At 55.2% G+C, this 20,278-nt stretch overlaps 2 protein-coding genes across 6 annotated transcripts; one reads left to right on the top strand and one right to left on the bottom strand.

Moving 5' to 3' along the window:
• The first annotated feature begins 11,658 nt into the window (after window positions 1–11,658).
• On the top strand, window positions 11,659–17,332 carry Rad9a (RAD9 checkpoint clamp component A). Of its 4 annotated transcripts, none has more exons than XM_021731747.3 (11): window positions 11,660–11,854; window positions 11,938–12,008; window positions 12,463–12,519; window positions 12,967–13,081; window positions 13,171–13,270; window positions 14,717–14,826; window positions 14,912–15,024; window positions 15,101–15,165; window positions 15,260–15,397; window positions 16,122–16,305; window positions 16,381–17,332. In XM_021731747.3, exons 1-11 carry the CDS (start codon window positions 11,821–11,823, stop codon window positions 16,474–16,476), a joined length of 1,083 nt encoding a protein of 360 aa, XP_021587422.1. In that variant the 5' UTR covers window positions 11,660–11,820; the 3' UTR covers window positions 16,477–17,332. The 4 variants fall into 4 exon arrangements, with proteins under 4 accessions (XP_013217464.1, XP_021587422.1, XP_021587421.1 ...); XM_021731746.3 differs by having other exon boundaries at window positions 11,663–11,854; window positions 12,391–12,519; XM_005333350.5 differs by having other exon boundaries at window positions 11,664–11,854; window positions 12,391–12,519; window positions 14,915–15,024.
• On the bottom strand, window positions 17,108–20,256 carry Ppp1ca (protein phosphatase 1 catalytic subunit alpha). Of its 2 annotated transcripts, none has more exons than XM_078045517.1 (7): window positions 20,096–20,256; window positions 19,473–19,604; window positions 19,091–19,321; window positions 18,474–18,578; window positions 17,846–18,069; window positions 17,629–17,763; window positions 17,108–17,558 (listed from the first exon to the last, which is right to left on the bottom strand). In XM_078045517.1, the coding sequence occupies exons 1-7, from the start codon at window positions 20,148–20,150 to the stop codon at window positions 17,448–17,450; spliced, it is 993 nt and encodes a 330-aa protein (XP_077901643.1). In that variant the 5' UTR covers window positions 20,151–20,256; the 3' UTR covers window positions 17,108–17,447. The 2 variants fall into 2 exon arrangements, with proteins under 2 accessions (XP_077901643.1, XP_077901642.1); XM_078045516.1 differs by having other exon boundaries at window positions 20,036–20,230.
• Between the last annotated feature and the right edge of the window lie 22 nt (window positions 20,257–20,278).

Genomic DNA, 20,278 nt, shown 5'->3' with positions numbered 1-20,278 from the left:
GGGGTGGGGAAGAAGTTTGTTTTCAATTACCTCACTGGAGTGGGACAGACTTTGTTGTTGGGTTGTTCTCTTTTTTTTCCCCTCCCTCTCTCTTTCTTTCTCTCCTTTCTTTCATTCTCTCTTCCTTTTTTTTTTTTTTTTTTTTCCTAAACAAGGAGAAAAAGAGCTGAGAATAGAGAGCTGGCCTGGGGTGGGGGTAGGGGACTTTCTGGAGCATTGGTAGCAGCTCTGATGAAAAGCCCCTTGGAGGGGCCCTTGTGAAAGTGCTCAAGGCCTCCTCCCCCACCTTCTCCCCACCCCCAGCAGCCAGGACTCTGGAGTTTCAATGACATTCTTGGCCTAGGAGCCCAACAAATCTTTTGATGCCCATGCCCAAGGTCAAGAAGGCATATGCCCACCGGTGACTGGTTCCCAAGCTGCAGGGAGGTCCCCCTAGCAACTACCCCTTCCGAGAGAGGTAGCTAAGTAGGAAAGGGGAGAGGGCGAGGGTGACCAGGAGCAGCTTGGGCCCGCTCCCCTACGCTGAGCAACTCCACAGCTTGCCCCTGGTGGAGAGGCTGTGCAGACAATGTGGTTTGGATTTAGCTGAGCCCCCTCAGCACCTTATAAAGCACCTTGCTGAGTCAGGGGGAAAGCAGCCCCGATGCAGAGAAGAGGAGGGGGCTGGGAGAGAGAAGGAACAGGGGCTGGGGAAAGGGGGGGCTGAAGGAAGAGGAGGAAGAAATGAGAAGGGACCGAAAAAGGAAGAGGATGCACAAAGAGGCAAACAGTGGGAGTGAGAAAAGGGGGAGGAGGCCGGAGCTGAAGGAGCAAGATGGGGAGACATTGGTGAGGAAGAAGGACTCCACAGTAGAGTGGCGGACATCCACGATGCTGCCCCGCCCTGCCATAGGAAATGTCCACCTTACAAGTCTCCAAGGCATGGATTTGCAGGAACTGAGGGCAGCAGCTTGGAGCCTAGTGGGAACAAGTTAATCTGCTTTCCAGGCAGCCCTCAGGGCCCCCCAATTTGCCTTTGATTCTTAACATAGTGACCCACAAACTGGGAAAGTCATGTTTTCCCTCTGCCTCTTGTCCAGACTTGCCGCCCTGCCCTCTCCCCTCACCCAGTGGGGGCTAAGCCTCTCCCCTCCCCCTCTCCCACACTGCCAAAGGGAAAATCAACTCCATCTCCAAGCCGCCAGTGCCCCTCTGCCATGTCTGGGCAAAGGCAGCAGGCTAGGAGCTGCCAGTTGGGGTGGGGTGGGGGCTGGAGCAAAGGCTGTGCCTCACTCTGCCAAGTCAACAATGGGGGTGGGCTGCTGAGATTTGGGGTAGAAGAAGGAAAGTGGGGCAGGAGTGGCCCCTGCAGGGTTTCTGTGGGACAGAGTGGAACAGGTGACTGTCCTCTGATTTCCAGCTGGGGGCTCAGGAAAGCCCCTGCTCCCCAGTGATTCTCAAATAGAACCTTGTTAGGGCCCTTCCAGCTCCAACAGCCCGGGAGCAAGGGTGAGGATAAGAGTGGAAGTTGGAGGAGACATCATCCCCAACTTCCAAATGAGCATCCTCAGAAGGAGAAAAGTCCCATCTGTGCTGTGGGATATTGTTCCAGTGCTAAGTCTAAAAAGACAGAGAAAGGACAAGGAACAGCCACACCTGCCTTCAAGAATTTCAGTCTTGGGCCAGCAATCAGCCACAGGTGGTAGTGGGTGTCTTTAGGGCCAAAGAGGACAATGCAGATAACTTCCAGAAAAGGGGAACTTTGGGGTAAAAATGCAGTGGCCTGAGCAGGGAGGGTCACACCAGGCACTGCCACATGGCTCCCTGCAGCTGGATAGGGCCAAGCTAGGAGTCAGGATACCTAGCTTTTAATTGGCCAGTATGGACAAGTCTGTCACCTCTCTAGGATGGAGTATGACCACCTCTGTCCTCCTTTCCACAGGATGGTGGGAGTTTTCAGTGACGACGGGAACACTGGTTTGCCAGCTCCTTTGACCTTCCACAGGAAGGTGGCAAGTCAGGCACCAAGAGGTGTGGCTGAGTTGGGGGGGGGGCAGAGCTGGCACAAGGTAATGATTGAGCTGTCCTCCAAGGAGTGTAGGTGAGTCAATGTCACCTCAGAAACTGGCTAGTGTCCCACCCCTCCCATACTCCCACTTTCTCTCCCTTCCCCTATAACTGGCATCCTCAGGAAAGACTCCAGGTGCCCCACAACACAGTGTCCTGCCCAGCCATGGAATTGGTTTTGAAGGGACCCTGGCCCGAGAGGGTCCAGATTCCTGAACTAGGGAAGCCTCTTCTGACAGGTGAACAGAGGGTGGGGTCAGACAATCCCACAGAATAGTCACTAATTCACCACTAATTCACTCATTCTTTCCTCAGACATTCCCTGAGTGCCTCCTCCCCCAGGTGCTGAACACAGAGGAGTCCCGGGGCCATGGAGTGGCAGGGCAGAGCAGGAGCGTCAGGGGCTGAAAGGAGCTTCCCAGTAGCTGCCGTGCTGGTCTTGTGCTTAGGCTCCCCAGAACCACTCTGTCTCAACTTTACAAGAACCCTATGAAGGCAGAAGCTCTCAATTTTCCATTTAAAATCGAGACATAGATGAAGTCACTGTCTCAGGTCACATAAGCCTGTGACTGGTAGAACAAGGACTAACTAGAACCCAGCAATATCTGACTTGAGCAAATGCCATTTTTTTATATATTTATTTTTTAGTTTTCGGTGGACACAACAGCTTCATTTTATTTCCATGTGGTGCTAAGGATCGAACCTAGTGCCCCACACATGCCAGACAAGCACGCTACCGCTTAAGCCACATCCCCAGCCCCAGCAAATGCCATTTTAACCACACCATGCAAGTGCCCACCTGAGGTTGGGGACAGTTGCAAGGCAGGGGACTCTTGGAAAAAAAAAGAGGAAGCCCAGTCTGAGGGCAGGCTTCACCCTGCAGAACTTTGCTGAGTATTCCCTGGCTGTGAGGCATGTGGCCTTTGGCATAGCTGGTCCTTAAGGACAATAAGGTATTTCTTGGGACATAAAGAGAGTCAAGTTCCTGGAGAATTCGAGATCCAGATGCAGAGGGAGAACTGGGCTTTCCTGCCTCCCAGCCTCCCTGATGTGAATTGACTGTGACGCTGGGCCAGGTACCTCACATTGCCTCCCTTCATCAGCAACAGGCAGATCCTGACAGTGCTGGAGAGCTCAGCTAGCATCTGATTCCATTCCAGGGAGTTTGGACCATCAATGAGCATCAGACTGCGGAGGGCAGGCAGGGAAGGAGGAGCAGGAAAGTGGGCACTTTCCCTTTCCCTCCAGTGTGCAGGAGCCTAGAGGGCCCTGCTTCACCCTGAGCTGGCCGTGATGTCAGCGGAAACCCCAGGGCCAGAGGGCTCTTGTTACTCCATCAATAGCCCTGCCCGACCCTGGGTCCCCCACCCATACCTGGCCCAGCGCAGGTTCCCCCAAAGGACATCCCACACATACTTCTGCTTCCCCTAAGAAGCCAGAATCAGGCTGAGAGGCAGCAGGCTCTCTCCAACTCCCGACCAGGGCTCTATCTCCCATCTACTAGGATGTCTGGGTGAAGGGTGTGTGAAGAGGGCAGGGACAGAAGGGATACCCCCAGGTGCTCGACTCCTCCCTTGCCCGCCAGGAGCTGTCCCCGCCATTCTCCCAGGATGTTCCATTGCCCTGGCCAACCCATGCCGCAGGCCCTGTGACTCCGTCTCCCCTGGCAGAGGAGTGGGGTTACCTCTCCCTGGGCTGGAAGATCCTTATCCTGTCTTGCTGAGTCACTGCCTGCTCCTCCCGAGCTCTCCCCTCCGCCCCACCAACCTCCCTCTAAGGCTTAAGCCTTTCTCAAGGCTGTCCCGGCTCCTCAAGGCCTTGGGTCAGGGGACACCTGCTCCCTTGGGGCCTTTCATTGATGCACTCTTAGGAGAGTAAGTGGGAGGCTTAGTGCCAGAGGGGAATTGCCCTGCCCTCCTCTACCAGTTGCATGACCTTGGGCAAGTCATCGTACCATCTAGACTCCACATTCCCCATACAGGACAGGGACGGTGGCAATATGCTCATAACACCTTCCTCATGGTCCTTAATGGAGAATCTGTACATACTTCAGTTTTAACCATTGACTGTTGCAATGTTAATGAAACAGGAACTTAAGAAAGAGTTAAGTATCCCACGCCTGTAATCTCAGCAACTCAGGAGACAGACAGGAAGATCACAAATTTGAGGTAAGCCTCAGCAAATTAGTGTGGCCCTAAGTAATTTAGTGAGACCCTGTCTCAAAATAAAAAGGTTGGAATGTAACTCCATGACAGAGTGCCCCTGGATTAAATCCTCAGTACAAAATAAAAAAGACTATGGAGATTGGAGTTTGAAAGAGATATTAGATGTCCCTTTCCTTCCCTGAGGGATAGGGCAAGTGTTTACAGCAAACAGAGGGGGGCAGCACTGCCTAGAACAGGAACAGGAATGGGGAGGAGCTGGCACCCACATCTATGAGGTCCAGTTACCTCCAAAAACTTTCCAAAGCACCTGCTGTATATGCCTCACAGACTAGGTAGACCTAGAAGACACAGCCTGCCTGCCAAGGGTGTGGGGGCCCAGTCACAGGACAGGCTGACCAGGTTCAGAGCAGTCCAGGGAACTGGGGCAGGCCTTCTCCAACATCCAGCTTGCAGGACAACTCTAGAAAGTTCCCTAAGTTTTTTTTTGGTATCGGAGAGTACAGATCCACCACTTACAAGTGAGCCTCAATATCATGAAGTGTCCAGGGTAGTGGTAAAGTTCAGATGAGACCGTGAAATGAGTGGGCTCTGCAAGTTGCAGAACTCTAAGGAGACCCACGAGACTTCTGGTCTCTCCACCCAGCAGGATGTAGCTGCTGCAAACTGAGCACTTTCTGTCTGGCACTGCGATGAAGCACTGGAGTACTTCAGACAATTTCACACAGTCCTCTTGAGGCAGGTGCTGTGTAGTTGCCATCTTGCATGGGGAAATTGAGGCTCAAAGTTACTTGACTTGCCCAAGGTCACAGGCAGGCAGCCTGGCTCCAGAGCCACCCTTCTCATAATTAGCAGTTCCTTGTTCTCTGAAAGTTCCTCCTTGTGCCCATCTCCCCTGGAGCAATCCTCTCAGCCAGGAGGATGTCTTCTCTGCTCCCTCACCCCTAAGGGGTCTGGTACAACCTTGGGCACAAAGCTGGCACCTGTAGAGGCTTGTTGGACCCTTTCTGGCCAGCAGCCTTGTCTCTGATCAGGGAACTGGGACAGTATGTGGTGTCTGTCTCCCTCTGCTGGTCCCTTAGGGGACAGCCCAGTGAGATGCTTTCACCAGAGTTGGTGGTGCCCCTGTCTCCCCCAGTGGTGGATGCTGGTGATGTGGGACAGACAACCCAGGGACTGGGGCCTGGCTCCATCCCACAGGAACAGAAACGCGGCCTCCTTGAGCCCCTACAGCAGAAGCCCGCCTCTAACAGGGGCACCAAGGGGTGGTCTGAGGGAGGTCAGGTGGCTTCCCTGATGTCTTCCCTGGGGGGAGGGGGAACAGCAAGCCTCACACAGCCCTCTTTCCCCGTGGATCCCATAAATGAAACTGTCATCCATGGATTTATCTAAACCTTTTGTGAAGCTATTTCTATTTCCAGCCGAGACCACATTTGGGGGTAATGAGTTCCATCGGTGTCCTCCCCTGCTGGGTGGAGCACGCTGCCTTTGATTTGTCCTAAACTTACCTCACTGGAGCTCCAAGGGGGCCTGTAACTCCAGCCTGCCTGAGCTTTCCCCTTCCCATCCCTGCTGTGGGTTTGAAACATTCCACCCCATCTCCCTTCCACCTCCAGCCCTGCAGACTGAAAAGACCTGGTCCCTGGTTGGTGCAAAGTGGGCAGCATGGGCATATCATTATCTCATGCCAGCCTCCAGCATGCAAAAGGGGTAAGCATTCCCACTGCCCTCACAAGGCCAAGGACACTAAGGGTGCAGAATTGGGGGGCCAGCAGGAGACACAGCTAGAAGCAGCAGCAGACCCCTCTGGAGCTCCCTCCCCTTGGGCTGACTATTCTGCCCCTACCCAACTGTCCTCTAGAGATTTTCCAGTTTCTGGATTCCAGGCCTTTCCTATGTAATATTTCATTGGGGAGACTCTCTTCTGCGGTCCCTGTGTGCCCTCGCCCTGGCTTCATCCAAGCTGATGATCTGGGGAATTTTTCTGTGCTTTTTTTGTTACATGGTATTGAACCTAGCAGTGCTCTACTACTGGGAACAAGCGCACGAACACCAGTCCCCGTGTGCAGACCAGGTCAAGACAACCTGGTGAACCCCACACCCCAAGCCCCTGTGCCCTTTTGCTGCTTAGTTACCTCAACCTGGCAAACCTCCCGCCAGGAGTAATCCCACCCGCTCTCAGGCTACAGAGTAGGGCTGAAAGAAGCTACATCCCTACTCCTTTTTAAAAAAAATATTTTTAGTTGTAGATGCACACAATACCTTTATTTTACATATTTATTTTTATTAGTGCTAAGAATCGAACCCAGTGCCTCACACATGCTAGGCAAGTGCTCTGCCACTGAGCCCCAGCCCCAGCACCAAAGTCCTTTTTATTTTATTCTTGAGATAAGGTCTTGCTGAGTTATGCAGGCTGGCCTTGAACTTGTGATCCTCCTGGCTAAGCCTCCTGAGTCTCTGGGATCATGGGCTTGGCCATCACACTCACCTGTGTCCATTTCTGGTGTGTGGCTACTGTGAGGATCAGTGCAGATGAAGGTGGCAAAAGCCATTTTAACAGCAGAGTAGAAGAGCTTTGACACTCTGTGAATCTTAATAGCAACCATTTGAGGTAGGGACCATTATTGCCCCCAATTTACAGATTAGGAAACTGAGACTTGGAGAAGATCAGCAATTTGCCCATTTTCACACAACTTGTAAATGATGGAGCCAGGATTCATACCTCAGTAGGCTGGCACCTGGAACTTCATTCTGTACCTCAGCAGGCAATCCTGGATTCCAGTCTTGTATCGGCCATCATCCTATACTCCAGTCACTCAACGCAGATGTAGTAAACCATTACTATGAGCCAAACACTGTTCTGATTTCTGGGAGAAATGCCAGGGAACAAGAAAGGCCCAGGCAGGGCTTGGCAGGAGGGGCTGGCAGCACCTGCTGTGCCACACATGCGTCCCAGCAGTGCTCCACCAGCCTGGTGTGCTCCAGCAGCTCAGAGGTGCCCTGCCTGCGTGGTTGCTCCAGAGCAAGCGCATGAACACCAGTCCCCGTGTGCACGCAGACCAGGTCAAGACAACCTGGTGAACCCCACACCCCAAGCCCCTGTGCCCTTTTGCTGCTTAGTTACCTCAACCTGGCAAACCTCCCGCCAGGAGTAATCCCACCTGCTCTCAGGCTCGAGTAGGGCTGCAAGGACATCCCAGGGTGGGACAGAGCAGGTGCCTGGCACCTTATCCTCACCAACCACTCCTCAGTGAATGTGCTCTTCCAGTCAACTTGTTCTCTAAGCTTCACCTCCCTCAAACTGTCCTTGCCCCAGGAAGCTCCTATCCAGATCTGCCCACTGCCATGCTTGACTTTGGTGATTCTGTGACTCATGTGGGTTTCTCCTAGGAGGCTGTAGCTCCCACTCTCCCCAGCTCGGGAGCCTCCTCTCTGCCAAGGTCCGCTACTGCCCAGGCAAACTCTGCTCAGAGCCTTGGCCTTGGCCATTCCCTCCACTTGTTTTGCTTGAGGTCTTGGTGCAAATATCAACTTCACCAAAGGCCAAACCAGTCATGGTATTTAGAGTAGTCCTCACCCAACACCCCTCTCTCCCTCTCCAGGGTTCCTTTCTCCCCATGGCACCCACTGACTTCTGTGAACTGTGTGGCTGACTTGTTCCTCTTGCTGACTGTCCCCACAGGGTGGGAGCCCCCCAAGAGCAGGAGCTCTGTCCTGCAGTCTTCCCTGTACTTCGAAAAGTGTATCTGAGGTGTGTTGAACAAGTAGATTTGAAGCACCAAGGGAGGTCCCAGGCTCTGAGCTTCCTGCAATTTCTCACCTAACTAACTGGGTGAGAAGTGGTGACAGAGGGAAGAAATTTCCTACGAGATAATTACGTGGAATGGGGGGGTATACTGAGGATTGAACTCAGGGGCACTCAACCACTGAGCCACATTAGTGGTTTTAGAGGGCTACTCTAAAATAAAATTTTGTATTTTATTTAGAGACGGGGTCTCATTGAGTTGCTTAGTGCCTCAATATTGCTGAGGCTGGCTTTGAACTTTCAATCTTCCTTGCTCTGCCTCCCAAGCCAACTAGGATTACAGGTAGCGCCACCGCACCCAGCCACATAATTATTTTAAAGGTGTGAAATGGTGACTGCCTTCTTCCACTTCACATCTGCCACCTGAAGACACACACACACCTTCACTGACTTACCTGCTCATAGGAGGCCACTTCTAATGTGGGGTGTGAACAAGACCATTAAGGTTTGGTGTTTGAAAGAATCCTAACAGAGCATCTCATCCAACTGCCTCGTTTTCTTAAGAAACAGGCCTAGGGCTGGGGCTGGGGCTGAAGCTCAGTGGTAGAGCGCTCGCCTAGCATGCGTGAGACACTGGGTTCGGTCCTCAGCACCACATAAAAATAAACAAATAAAATAAAGGCATTCGTTTATCTACAACTACAAAAAAAAATTTTTTTTTAAGAGGCCTAGAGAGGGGCCCCGACTCGCATGAAGCCACATATGAGTAAGGTTGCGAGGCTTACACAGACCCTGGTCCTCTTTGGGTTCCAATACCCATCTCTCATCCCACAAAAAAAGTTCCCCTTGGCTGCTGGCTCCTCTCTTCTGGGGCCTGAAGCCTGTGATTGGATGTGTCACCTGCAAGCCCTGCAGAGACTCCCATCTAATCTCACAGCCCAGGAGCTGAGGAGAGGGGGAAGCAGGACACCAGTTATAGGCTCTCTCCAGTGCCAGGGAGATGAGGGCGCCGGAACCTCCAGGGGGCCCTTCAGGGTCACAGCAAGACAAGTTGGAAGGGATCCTCAGGGAGTATCATATGCTCCCTCCACCCTCCCCCAGCACAGTATAGAGATGAGGAAACAGCAGCCTGGAAGGGGCTTCCATGGTCCCAGAACATGCCAGTGTGGAATCTAAGACGGGAAACCCAGGTAGCCTGGCTCCCAGCGCTAGGTCCCTTTTTGGTTTCCAAGTCCTACGGAAACCCCAGATGATTTCTGACTTTTGTTGAGGGGGTGGGAGAGTGATCAAAGACAGACTCCTTAGCAAAGTCCCTGGCTTCCTTCCCCTTGGGCCAAAGACCTCAGGGGACAAGATACTACAGCACCATTGGTATCCAGGACAGACATGGGATCGAAGATTACTCAACAGCCTTCCTCTCTTGCCTGCAGAGGACTCTTCATCCACCTGCTGCTCCCCTCGGCTGCTCAGTGGGGCTGGGGGAGAAGCTGGGAAGGCCAGGCTAATCCCAGGGCAAGGTATCCAGAAAGGAGGAACAGTGAGGTAGCAAATGGCTACAGCTGCATTTTCTATGCAGATTGTAGGGACAGCTATGGTACAGGGAAGGCTGGCACCGTGGGCAGAGGGCTGGAGGCTGGATTTGTTTCTTTCCTTACTATGCCGAGACTGAGTGAATGGCAGCTCAGCCTTTTCTTTTCTTTTTTCTTTTGGTACCGGGGATTGAACTCAGGGGCACTCTACCACTGAGCCACATTCCCAGTCCTTTTTTTGTATTTTATTTAGAGACAGGGTCTCACTGAGTTGTTTAGCACCTTGCCATTGCTGGGGCTGTCTTTGAACTTGCCATCCTCCTATCTCAGCCTTCCAAGCCACTGGAATTATAGGTGTGTGCTACCATACCCGGCTGCGGCTCAGCTTTAATGGTTCCTACGTTTATTAACCTAACACCTATCTACTTATCATTCAGGAAGGGCCAGGCCCAGAGTGACATACTAGGATACAGCAATGTGCAAAGCAGAAGTAGCCCACCCCCAATCCCACTGAGGCTGAAACACTAATCAGGAAGATAGACATTAAGTAAATAAACATATGAAATAATGTTGCAATGATAAGCATCATGGCCCCAACTGGGCTGGTCTCTTAGCTAGAGAGGACAACAGGAGCAGGCAGTGAAGGCCTGTAGGTGCTGCTGCAGCTGAGTCACCCAAGGAAAAGAAGTCAGCTTGTGAGAAGGCAGAAGGCCACAGTGGAGGGAACAGGGGGTGCCAAGATCCCTAGGTCCCAGGAGGAGTGGTGGAAGTGGTCCAGAGAACTGGCAAGGCACACAGATGATCAAAGGGAGGGGACAGGTGGAGAGATGGGTGGGACCCGGGATCCTGCAGGTTCAGGGTCAAGAGTCTGGATTTTATGGCAACCACTGGAACATGAAGACAAGGTAGAGGCCCTTCTGCTGCATGGAGGGTGAAGTAGCTGGGATAGGGTGGAGGCTGAAGGCCACTGAGTGCTGTTGTAGTCATCCAGGTGACAGACAGGTGGCTCAAAGAGGAGGGCCATGTTGCCATCTGGAGAGTATAGCAATCAGGATCTACTGAAGGATTGCACCAAGGAAAAGAGGAGGATGGGGTCAGTCGGCTGAGCTAAGGGCTGGGAGGGGGAACATTGGAGGGGAAAGGGAAAGCAACGTCCTCCATTAGGGATTTGAGGGTAAGGAGATAAAGAATGAAAGTGAGCCTGGAGAGCAAGAGGCTAGGGGACACACGCAGCCTCCCCACCACCCAAAGAACCAGAAGGGCAAAGCCGGCCCTACAGGAACAAAGGACGCTCGCCAGAAGCCCTTCAGAGAGCCACATCAAAAGCGTTGCTGCGGGGAATTCGGGGTCAGCGAGCTGCTCCAGGACCTCCCTTCCACACTCTTGGGAACCGAAGTCCAGAGCAAGCGGGAGACTTTGCAGCCGATGAACACACGCTCCTTCGAACACTCTAGGGTCTTTGCAAAACGTGCATAACCATGATTCCTTTTCATCCATTTTCAGGGCTTCCCGGTCGTGCCCCTCCTCACCTCTGGCAGCCCCAACCCCTCTGCAAAGCTCACAGAGCGGGTTCGCTCTCCAGCGCACTGCCGAGCCTCTGCGTTAGCTCCTCCCTCTGCCAGGTACACTCTTTCTGCTTGCAGAATCTTCTTTCTCTGTATATCAAAGAAGAGAATCGATGAAGGATCCTTGATGCCAGAATGAACACCCCCTTTCCACTCCTGGCTCCTGCAGTAAATTACTTTAACCTCTTTTTGGAGCTGATGGCTGCTGCTTGTGTCCGAGTCCCTGACCCCGCTTGGATGCGGACAGTCTTGCCACGACCTGTGTGGCCGGACAGACGCCCAGGAAATCTGTACTACGTGACCCGGGCGGCCCCTCCATCTCCAGCTCTGCGTCCTCAGCACAGGCACCTCGCGCCCTAGATCTGCGTCCTTGCTCTCGGCGTTCCGCCGCGCAGCCCACCGTGCTGCCCACCGCGCGCCCAGGCCAGCAGCCCAGCTCTCCAGGGGTGCAGAGGGCGGGACCGGGTCGGGGAAGGGAAACGCCACCCGCAACGTGGATGCCACGCCCAGGGTCACGTCACGGGGCCCACCCCAAGGAAGCCAGCTCCGTCACGTGACCGAAGAACCTGCGAACGTTTTCCCCACGTGACCGAGGCGCCTTGTATGGACCAATAAGGAGCCGGGGGCGGGCCGGCTGGGGGCGGCGCGCGGGAAGGGAACCTGGGACTCTGGCTGTGGCCGCTGGAACCCGGTGCGGGAATACGCCGCGGGCGGGTACCCCCCCAGTCTCAGCTGAGTCGCAGGCTAGGCCCGGGTTTGTTGCTGGGGACAGCATGAAGTGCCTGGTCACGGGTGGAAACGTAAAGGGTGAGTTCTGGCTGGCGTGGCTGCGGGGCACGTGAGCCGGCCGAGGCGCCCGCCTAACCCCCCCTCTGCTCTCCTCCCCGCAGTGCTGGGCAAGGCCGTCCACTCCCTGTCCCGTATCGGGGACGAGCTGTACCTGGAACCTTTGGAGGACGGGGTGAGAGGCTGGAGCGTGCGGGGGCGGTTCCAGCCGGGTCTCAGTGCTCCCGGTGCCAAAGGTGGTGACCATGAGCAGATTTGCCTGCGGAGTTTGCTCCCCCGGTGCTGTCTGTCAGCTTGCACCCAGTCGCCTTTCCAGGCCTGCGTGTACACTCTGTGTACTTGCCCTCCTTGGAGTGCTCAGTGGAAGGATAGGGGTGACAGATAACTAGGGGGCAGGACCGAGGGCCTGGGCTGTGGGAGGGGAGCTGAGTGCCTTGACGACTCCCAGGGGAAGGCAGATTAGGTTCCGACAGATGACAGTGGAGGGGGAGGACCAGAGGGTTGGGCCTGTTGCTGCTTCTGACCATTTCCTGTCCCCTTCCCTGCTTCGGGCCCAGCTCTCCCTCCGGACTGTGAACTCCTCCCGCTCTGCCTATGCGTGTTTCCTGTTTGCCCCCCTCTTCTTCCAGCAATACCAGGCAGCCACCCCTGGTCAGGACCTGCTGCGCTGTAAGATCCTGATGAAGGTGAGGCCTTTCTCAGCAGGGGTGCCCTTTCTCCATCTGGGCATCTCCACTAACTGTGTCTGCTCTGGAGCACTCTGGAGTTGGAAAATACATGCAAAATACAGTGGGTGTTCACAGAGGGTAATGGGAGATGGAGTTGGAAAATACATGCAAAATACAGTGGGTGTTCACAGAGAGTAATGGGAGATGGAGAAGGCAGTTGATGATAGAGACCTGGAGAGGGTGGTGACATTCAAGTGGGCAAGAAAAGTAAGCAGGTTTTTTAAGCTTTATCAGGCAGAGGGAACAGTATGGACAAGGCCTGGAAGTGTACATATGTCCCCTATGTCATGGGAGCCCCTTTCCCAGTGTTTTTTGCATGGCCAGTGGTGGGCCAGGACCTATATGGATGGGAGAGGTGATGGACAGAGGTGCAGTGCCAGGCTGATGTGTCCCTTTCCTGCTCAGTCCTTCCTGTCCGTCTTCCGCTCTCTGGCCATGCTGGAGAAGACTGTGGAAAAATGCTGCATCTCTCTGAATGACAGGAGCAGCCGCCTGGTGGTCCAGCTGCACTGCAAGTATGGTGAGCAGGCACCTGGCCAGTTAAGGAATGCCCTTGGGGGTTGCGGGGGAGGTTGGCAAGGCCTGTTGAAACCCTGTCTGCCCATCCAGGGGTGAGGAAGACTCACAACCTGTCCTTCCAGGACTGCGAATCCCTGCAGGCTGTCTTCGACCCATCCTTGTGCCCCCATGTGCTCCGCGCCCCAGCAAGGTGAGCACACCCCTGCCACAAGCTCAGCCCTGGGTCTTTCTTCCTTCTTTGTGACTTTACAGGTCAGTTTAAGAAGGCACTTCTTTCATTTTCCCTCCAGGGTTTCTGTGACCCTCAAAGACTCTTCAGCCCAGGGTCAAGGGCTCCTTACCCTGGTTGGGGCCCCTCCCTGACTCTTTAAAAGCAGAGGGCAGTGTGGAGGGTGCGGGCAAATGCTCCCTTGCCGCATTGTCCTCACGGTCTCTAGGAGCTGTCTTCTCCACCCCGGAGGTCTGGCTTGGCTTTCTGCTGCTCACACCCTTCTCACTTCTGTCCTAAAGAGGTCATCTGGCTGCCGTCAGGTCACTTGTTTGACTTAAGTCACCTTGCAGGTCTGTCTTTAACCTTGTGCCTCAAAAGTTCAAAGCCCTTCTTTGGTCTGGTCGTCCTGAGGGTATCCCCATTTAAGGGCAGTCTCTCTTCCTAACTGCCCAGGCTCTGGCCTTGGGCGGTCCCCAAGGCAGGAAGCGGGACAGGGAAGTTGGGGTCCAGGAGGGCTACCAAATAGTCCGCCATGAGGGTACAGTCGTTCTGGGCAGGCAAAGCCCAGAGGGGCCATGTGGGCCAGGGGAGGAGTCAGCTTTCATTGCTCCATGCTGGACGCTGTTCACATTCAAGTTGCCCAAGGTCCCATTTTTTTCTCTTGGTGACTGAAGGTCCTTTCAGGTCCTAATGTGTGCTTCTCCAGGTTACATTGAGGCAGCAGTGATCAGGACTCCTTTGTATGGAGAACGAGAATGCTGTCCCCTTGGTCTGCATTGGGCGTCTCTTCTTTTGCTATCCTTTCTATATTTATTCATTTCCTTATTTATTTTTATAGCACTAGGGATTGAAACCAGGGGGGCTCTACCATTGAGCTAAATATCCAGCCTTTTCTTGTTTTTTTAAGTTTTTATTTGGGGACAGAGTCTTGCTAATTTGCCCAGGCTAGCCTCCAACTTGCAGTCCTCCTGCCTCAGCCTCCTGAGTCATTTGGATTACAGGCCTGTACCACTGTGCCAGCTCTCTCCCTTTTTAAACATAGGCAATTGTTTATCTCTCTCTCTTTTTCTCTTTTTTTTTTTTTTTTTTACAGTTTCAAATACATACAGAAGTATAGGCCAGTTCCTGTCCCTTGTTGTTTTAACGCAAATTCCGTATTATTTTATGTGTAAATACTTAATAGTGTGTATCTCTGGGAGACAAGTACATAAGTGCTCTGAGGGCCAGGTTCTAGGACTGGCATGAGTATGGTGGCCCAGCCCTGCATGATCACATGTGCCTGCCCAGACTTCCCACTGCCTTCTCTCCCATACCTGGGAAACTTTTGACCAGGCAGGGGTCACATTCTGCTTATCCTGTCCTGTCCTTCCCAGGCACGCTAGGCCTGCACACTGAATACATGTCGTTATGTCATTGCCCACACAGGATCCTGGGGGAGGCCATTCTGCCCTTTCCCCCCACATTGGCTGAAGTGACATTGGGCATTGGCCGTGGCCGCCGGGTCATTCTTCGAAGCTACCTGGAGGAGGAGGCAGGTGAGGGAGCCAGACATGCCCTGGTGGGGAGCTGGAGCTGGGCCCAGAGACCCAGGGGCTCAGGTTCTTCCTTGTGCCTGTCCAGCAGACAGCACCGTCAAAGCCATGGTGACTGAGATGAGCATTGGGGAGGAGGATTTCCAGCAGTTGCAGGCCCCAGAAGGAGTGGCCATCACTTTCTGCCTCAAGGAATTCCGCGTGAGCTTCCCACCACACCCACTGCCCTGTCCTCCTGCCCAGCCCAGGCCCTCACTGCCTGCTTCTTTCCTCCCAGGGCCTCCTGAGCTTTGCAGAATCAGCACATTTGCCTCTTAGCATTCACTTCGATGCTCCAGGCAGGTAATTCTCAGCTTGAGAACGGGAGGGAGAAGGGCTGTGTCCTGCCAGGAGGGGAATGGAATCACCTAGTTTAGAGACCCTGTCCCTTGCCCAGGCCAGCCATCTTCACCATTGAGGACTCTTTGCTGGATGGCCACTTTGTCTTGGCCACACTCTCAGAGCCGAACCTGCACTCCCAGGACTTGGGCTCCCCAGAGCTCCACAGGCCAGTGCCTCAGTTGCAGGCTCCCAGGTGAGGGCACCCCTCCACCCATTCTTCCCCTCGTCTTCGTGCACCCCAGCATGAGCTTGCTGCTTCCAGCTTGTGCACCTCCCCCCAACACACACACACACACAAACTTCCTGTCAGGCCCCAGCCCTGCCGGCTCAGCCTTCATGGTCAGCTGTACTCAGAGACCCCTCCCACCCAGGGAGGCATCCCCAAGGTCCAGCTGACTTCCTTCTCTGGCTGAGGCTTTCCCTCTGAGCCTCCTCCCAGGCCAAGGAGGAAAAGGGCTGCTGGGAGGCAGGGAGCTTCCTGGGGTAGGGGAAGCAGGTGGCTAGAAGGGCAGGTGGGTTGGGGAGGACGGGCCCAGGCAGAGGAAGTTTGGCCTGGCCCCCCGCCCAGCACATCCCTGGGCTCTGGTGCTCTCCAGCTCTGTCCCCCTGGGAAGGTGGGGGCTTGGGCCCCATGTGGCCTCATGCTCAGGACTTGCTGCTCCCTTCCCCCAGCTGAGCTAAACTAGCCCCAGGATGCCTCCCTCAGGCCCCTACTAGAACTTGGATCAAAGGGATTCCAGGCCCACCCCCTCCAGGAAGCCCCCACTTAACCCCTGCATCCTCTCTCTCCAGCCAATCAGGAAGTAATAAAAGCAGCAGTTTTGAGGCCCCAGAGCCTTCTCTGAGCCCTCCAGGGTGGGGCCTTCCTATGCCCCCTTTTCTCTCCCTGCTTCTGATACTCCCATTTTTGCCTACAGCACATCCCACCTAGATGACTTTGCCAGTGATGACATTGACTCTTACATGATCGCTATGGAAACCACTGCAGGCAGTGAGGGCCCACGGGCACTGCCCTCCATTTCCCTTTCCCCTGGCCCTGCCTCAGAGGAGGAAGATGAAGCTGAGCCCAGTACAGTGCCTGGGACTCCCCCACCCAAGAAGGTAGGGCTGGGGGTAGGGGCTGGGAGGTGAGGAAGGAGCCGCCTAGAGAGCTCATTGGCTTTCTCCTCTTTCCAGTTCCGCTCGCTGTTCTTTGGCTCCATCCTGGCCCCAGTCCACTCTCCCCAGGGCCCCAACCCTGTGCTGGCTGAAGACAGTGATGGTGAAGGCTGAACTGAGAACCCCAAGCATGTGTCCAAAGGCTGTGGACTAAAAGCCTCAGCCAGCGGCAGGGCTGGATCTCGGTCCAGGGGAGAGTAGAGAATCTGACAGTGCTGGTAGTGAGCTGGCAGTTCTGCGGCCTCCTACAGGACCTACCTGGCGGGCTGCTGCAGGGCTGCCCAGCTCACCTGCCTGGCCTGAGTCCTGCCATCCCCACAGCCTGCAACCAGTCACATCTCTTCCCTGGCCAGGTGCTGTGCTACACTGACAGGAGGTTCCTTACCTCTTATTTACCATTTAGGCTCAGGCCAGGCTGTCGCCATCTGGCCAGGGCTGGAAGCCTGCCTCCCTCCCTTTCCTCCCTAGGAAAAAAATCACAATGGGGCTCCTGCCCCTGCTGATCCACTCTGCCAATCATGAATGCCCTTCCCACAAATGCTGGGCACATCTCTGGGACACTGTGGATGGAAAGGACTGTTTCTCTTGCTTTTTCACTGTCATCTGGCCCTCGCTTGGAATTCCAAGAGCCTCTGGACCCAAGTGTATGGCTGGGCCTGTGCCCAGCAAGCCTGCCTGCCTTAGTGTTTCTGTGCAGAAAGGCTGCCAGCCCAGTGTTTGGGACAAGAGAGACAGAGGACATGGAGAGAATCCAGCTTTGACCTTTATTCAAGAGACCAGATGGGTTCCCCCAGGATCCGGCTGCCAGCCCTGTGGCCAAGCACGGCTGGAGACCCACAATCTGGCCTGCCATTGCCCTGAGCTGCAGCCTCAGCCCCAGGATCCCACTTGTACCCACCGCAGGTACAGGTGGGAAGGAGCCCTGGGGGATTGGACGCTGCTATTTATTCATTAAAAAAAGAAAAATACACCAAGGCTCCATGTTCCCCGTGATGGGTGGGCCTAAGGGGCCTGTGTGATCCCCGTGGCAGCATGATTTCTCTACAATCAATCCATCATCTGGGGCAGAGGGTGGCACACGGAGGTTATTTCTTGGCTTTGGCGGAGTTGCGGGGTGGGGTGATGGGTCGGCCTCCAGGGTTCAGGCCACTGAACTGCCCATATTTCCCCTTGTTCTTGTCAGCGGGCTTGAGGATCTAAAAGACAAAGATAATCAGGCTCACAGTGCTGGGCCACAGGGCCCAGCAGCCCCTTCCCCACACCTACCTGGAAGGAGCACATGAGGGTCTCGTCCACACTCATCATGGCACCGGCATTGTCAAACTCACCACAGTAATTGGGAGCTGAGAAAAGTGTTACCAGCTGCCGCTTGGCAAAGAACTCATAGCCATCTTCTACCACCTGGGCAGGATGGGAGCAGTTAGGTCCACAAGCATGGCTTTCCCATTGTCCTTCCTGCCCCTAACCAGAGCTGCTGGCCCACCTGGTGTGCCCGGCAGATGAGGTCCAAGTCGTGCTTGTGCAGGAACTTGGCCACCACCTCAGCCCCGAAAGTAAAGGAGACGCCACGGTCATTCTCGCCCCAGCCCTGCACATCCTTGTCAGGGTCAGACCACAGCAAGTCACACAGCAGGCCTTGGTCAGGCACGTCTGTGGGTCGCATGATACGCCGAATCTGCTCCATGGACTGCAGATCTGGAGACAGGCCTGAGGGGACAGGACATTTCCTCAAACAAGCATCAAAACAAAGATGTCCCCCTTTTCCCTGCCCCAGGGAGCCTCTGGGAACCAGCTTCACTTCCCACCACACTGCCCTTCTGGTCGCAGGAGCCCAGGCAGGCAGATTCAAGTCCCAAGCATAAGTACAAAGATGTCCTAACTCTCAAGCCCAGAGCTCCCTGAAGGAAGACACTGCAGGATGCAGAATGCTACAACAGGAAAAGAGTGCAGCCTAACAGTGTGGCACAGGGGGACTTCCTGTCAGTGACATCCAAGATTAGACCTAAGGAGAGCTGTTTGAGACAACTAGGAATAGTCCTGCTAAGAGCTTTGTTTGAAGGCCCCAGGGACGTGTCCTGTGCTTCTCAGCATGTGCCCACAGCCACCCTCACCTCCATGGCAGCAGAAGATCTTCTCGTCCACAATGGCTGCAATGGGCAGGCAGTTGAAGCAGTCGGTGAATGTTTTCCACAGTTTGATGTTGTAGCGTCTCTTGCCTGCCCAGGGGAAGGAGATGGCTTGTGGGGAGGCCTGCCCACCCCATCCTGGTTCTCCAGGCCCTCCAGAGTACTTTGTGAGTGTTCAGGGTAAGCTAGAAAAGGAGACTGGAAGGCAAGGAAGGCTCAAGCCCACACCTGGCCCCTACCAGTCATCTAGGAGTAATTCTAAAGCACCCGAGTCTGTAAAAATCTGGGTTCCAATCTGGTTCAACCTTGGGGGTCAGAACCTTCCCCCACCCCAGGAGTAGGACCAGGCCACAAAAGCACAAGCACCCTAAGTGCCTAAGTAAAGGATATCCTGGAGGGGTGTGTTCCCAGGCAGGGCCTTAGTGGGAAGTGTAGTAAATGCACAGTCCTCCAGGCAGCATCCATTCACCAGACCCCTCTTTGGTGCCAGGCCTCACTCAGGCCAAGAGAACAGGGCAGGAAATGACCAGCCCACCAGGGATCTGCCAGGGTCCCATGAAGAGTATTGTATGCAGTTTGGGTCCAACACTCAGACCACTCACATTCATCGTAGAAGCCATAGATGCGGTTGATGCTGGCACACTCGTGGTTCCCACGCAGCAGGAAGAAGTTCTCAGGGTACTTGATCTTATAGGCCAGTAGCAGGCAGATGGTCTCCAAAGACTGCTTGCCCCGGTCTACATAGTCCCCCAGAAAGAGGTAGTTGCTCTCTGGAGGGAAGCCACCATACTCAAACAGCCGCAGGAGGTCATAGTACTGGCCGTGGATGTCACCTGTGACCCAGGGAACTGAGTAAGCTAGGTGGTGCCAGATGTGCACTTGAACCCAGGACCAGAAATGGGGTGGAGGGAAGAGGCATTCAGGAATTTTGGGGAGGGGGGCAATGCCACTTTCAGGAAGCCAAAAGGTCCTGGGGGGCCTCACCGCAGATCTTAAGGGGAGCCTCCAGCTCCAGAAGAATGGGCTGGCTCAGGAATATCTCCCGGGATTTGAGGCACAGACCACGGATCTCGTTCTCTGTCAGCTGTACATTCTTCCCAGGTCGTGAGCCCTGCACTGGGGGCGGAATGGGGTGTTAGGAGCCCGGCCCCCCGGACAGGAGGTGGATGGGCAACTCAGGTGGCCCCTTGGGTACCTCTGGGGGCGGCTGGGCCCGGGCTTGGCCAGGCCAGCGGCTGCTGCGGGGCCTCCAGGGACTTTCTCCTCAAGCCTCCCAACAAGACCCCCAACTACCCTGGGGGCCCTCCACGGGGGGCTGCTATGCGCAGGGGCCTGTCACCCAGAGCTCAAAGCAGCGCCCTTCCTGGCTACGCTGCACAGGTTTCTCCCTTGCCCTAGGAGCCCAGGCCACCCGTGCGCCCCTGCCCAGGAGAGGGAGGCCCGGACCCCTGAGGCGCGCCTCTGGGGGGGGGGGTGCGCCGTGGCCACGGGACCTCGCGGCGCGTCCCCGCCCAGTCGACGCTGGCCCCGGGAGGGTCAGGCCCTACCGCGGCCACTTCCGGGCTGGGCAGGGGGCCAGGGCGCGGACCTTCCCCACCCCGGCCAACCTTCCAGCAAGCGCCCGATGATAGAGTCCAAATTGAGCTTCTCGCTGTCTGACATGGCGGCGCCGCCGCTCCGGCCCAGCAGCTCCGGGCCCGCTCCTCTCTCCCGCCCTCCCGCAGCCTTCTTCCGGCCTGGCGCTCCTTCCGCCCGCCCCGGCCCGCCCCGGCCCGCCCCGGCCCGCCGCC

Source organism: Ictidomys tridecemlineatus, chromosome 4 (assembly GCF_052094955.1).
Source record: "Ictidomys tridecemlineatus isolate mIctTri1 chromosome 4, mIctTri1.hap1, whole genome shotgun sequence".
NCBI classification, from domain to species: domain Eukaryota; kingdom Metazoa; phylum Chordata; class Mammalia; order Rodentia; family Sciuridae; genus Ictidomys; species Ictidomys tridecemlineatus.
Note: the sequence above shows the minus strand (reverse complement) of the source record. Positions and strands in the feature narration are given on the sequence as shown.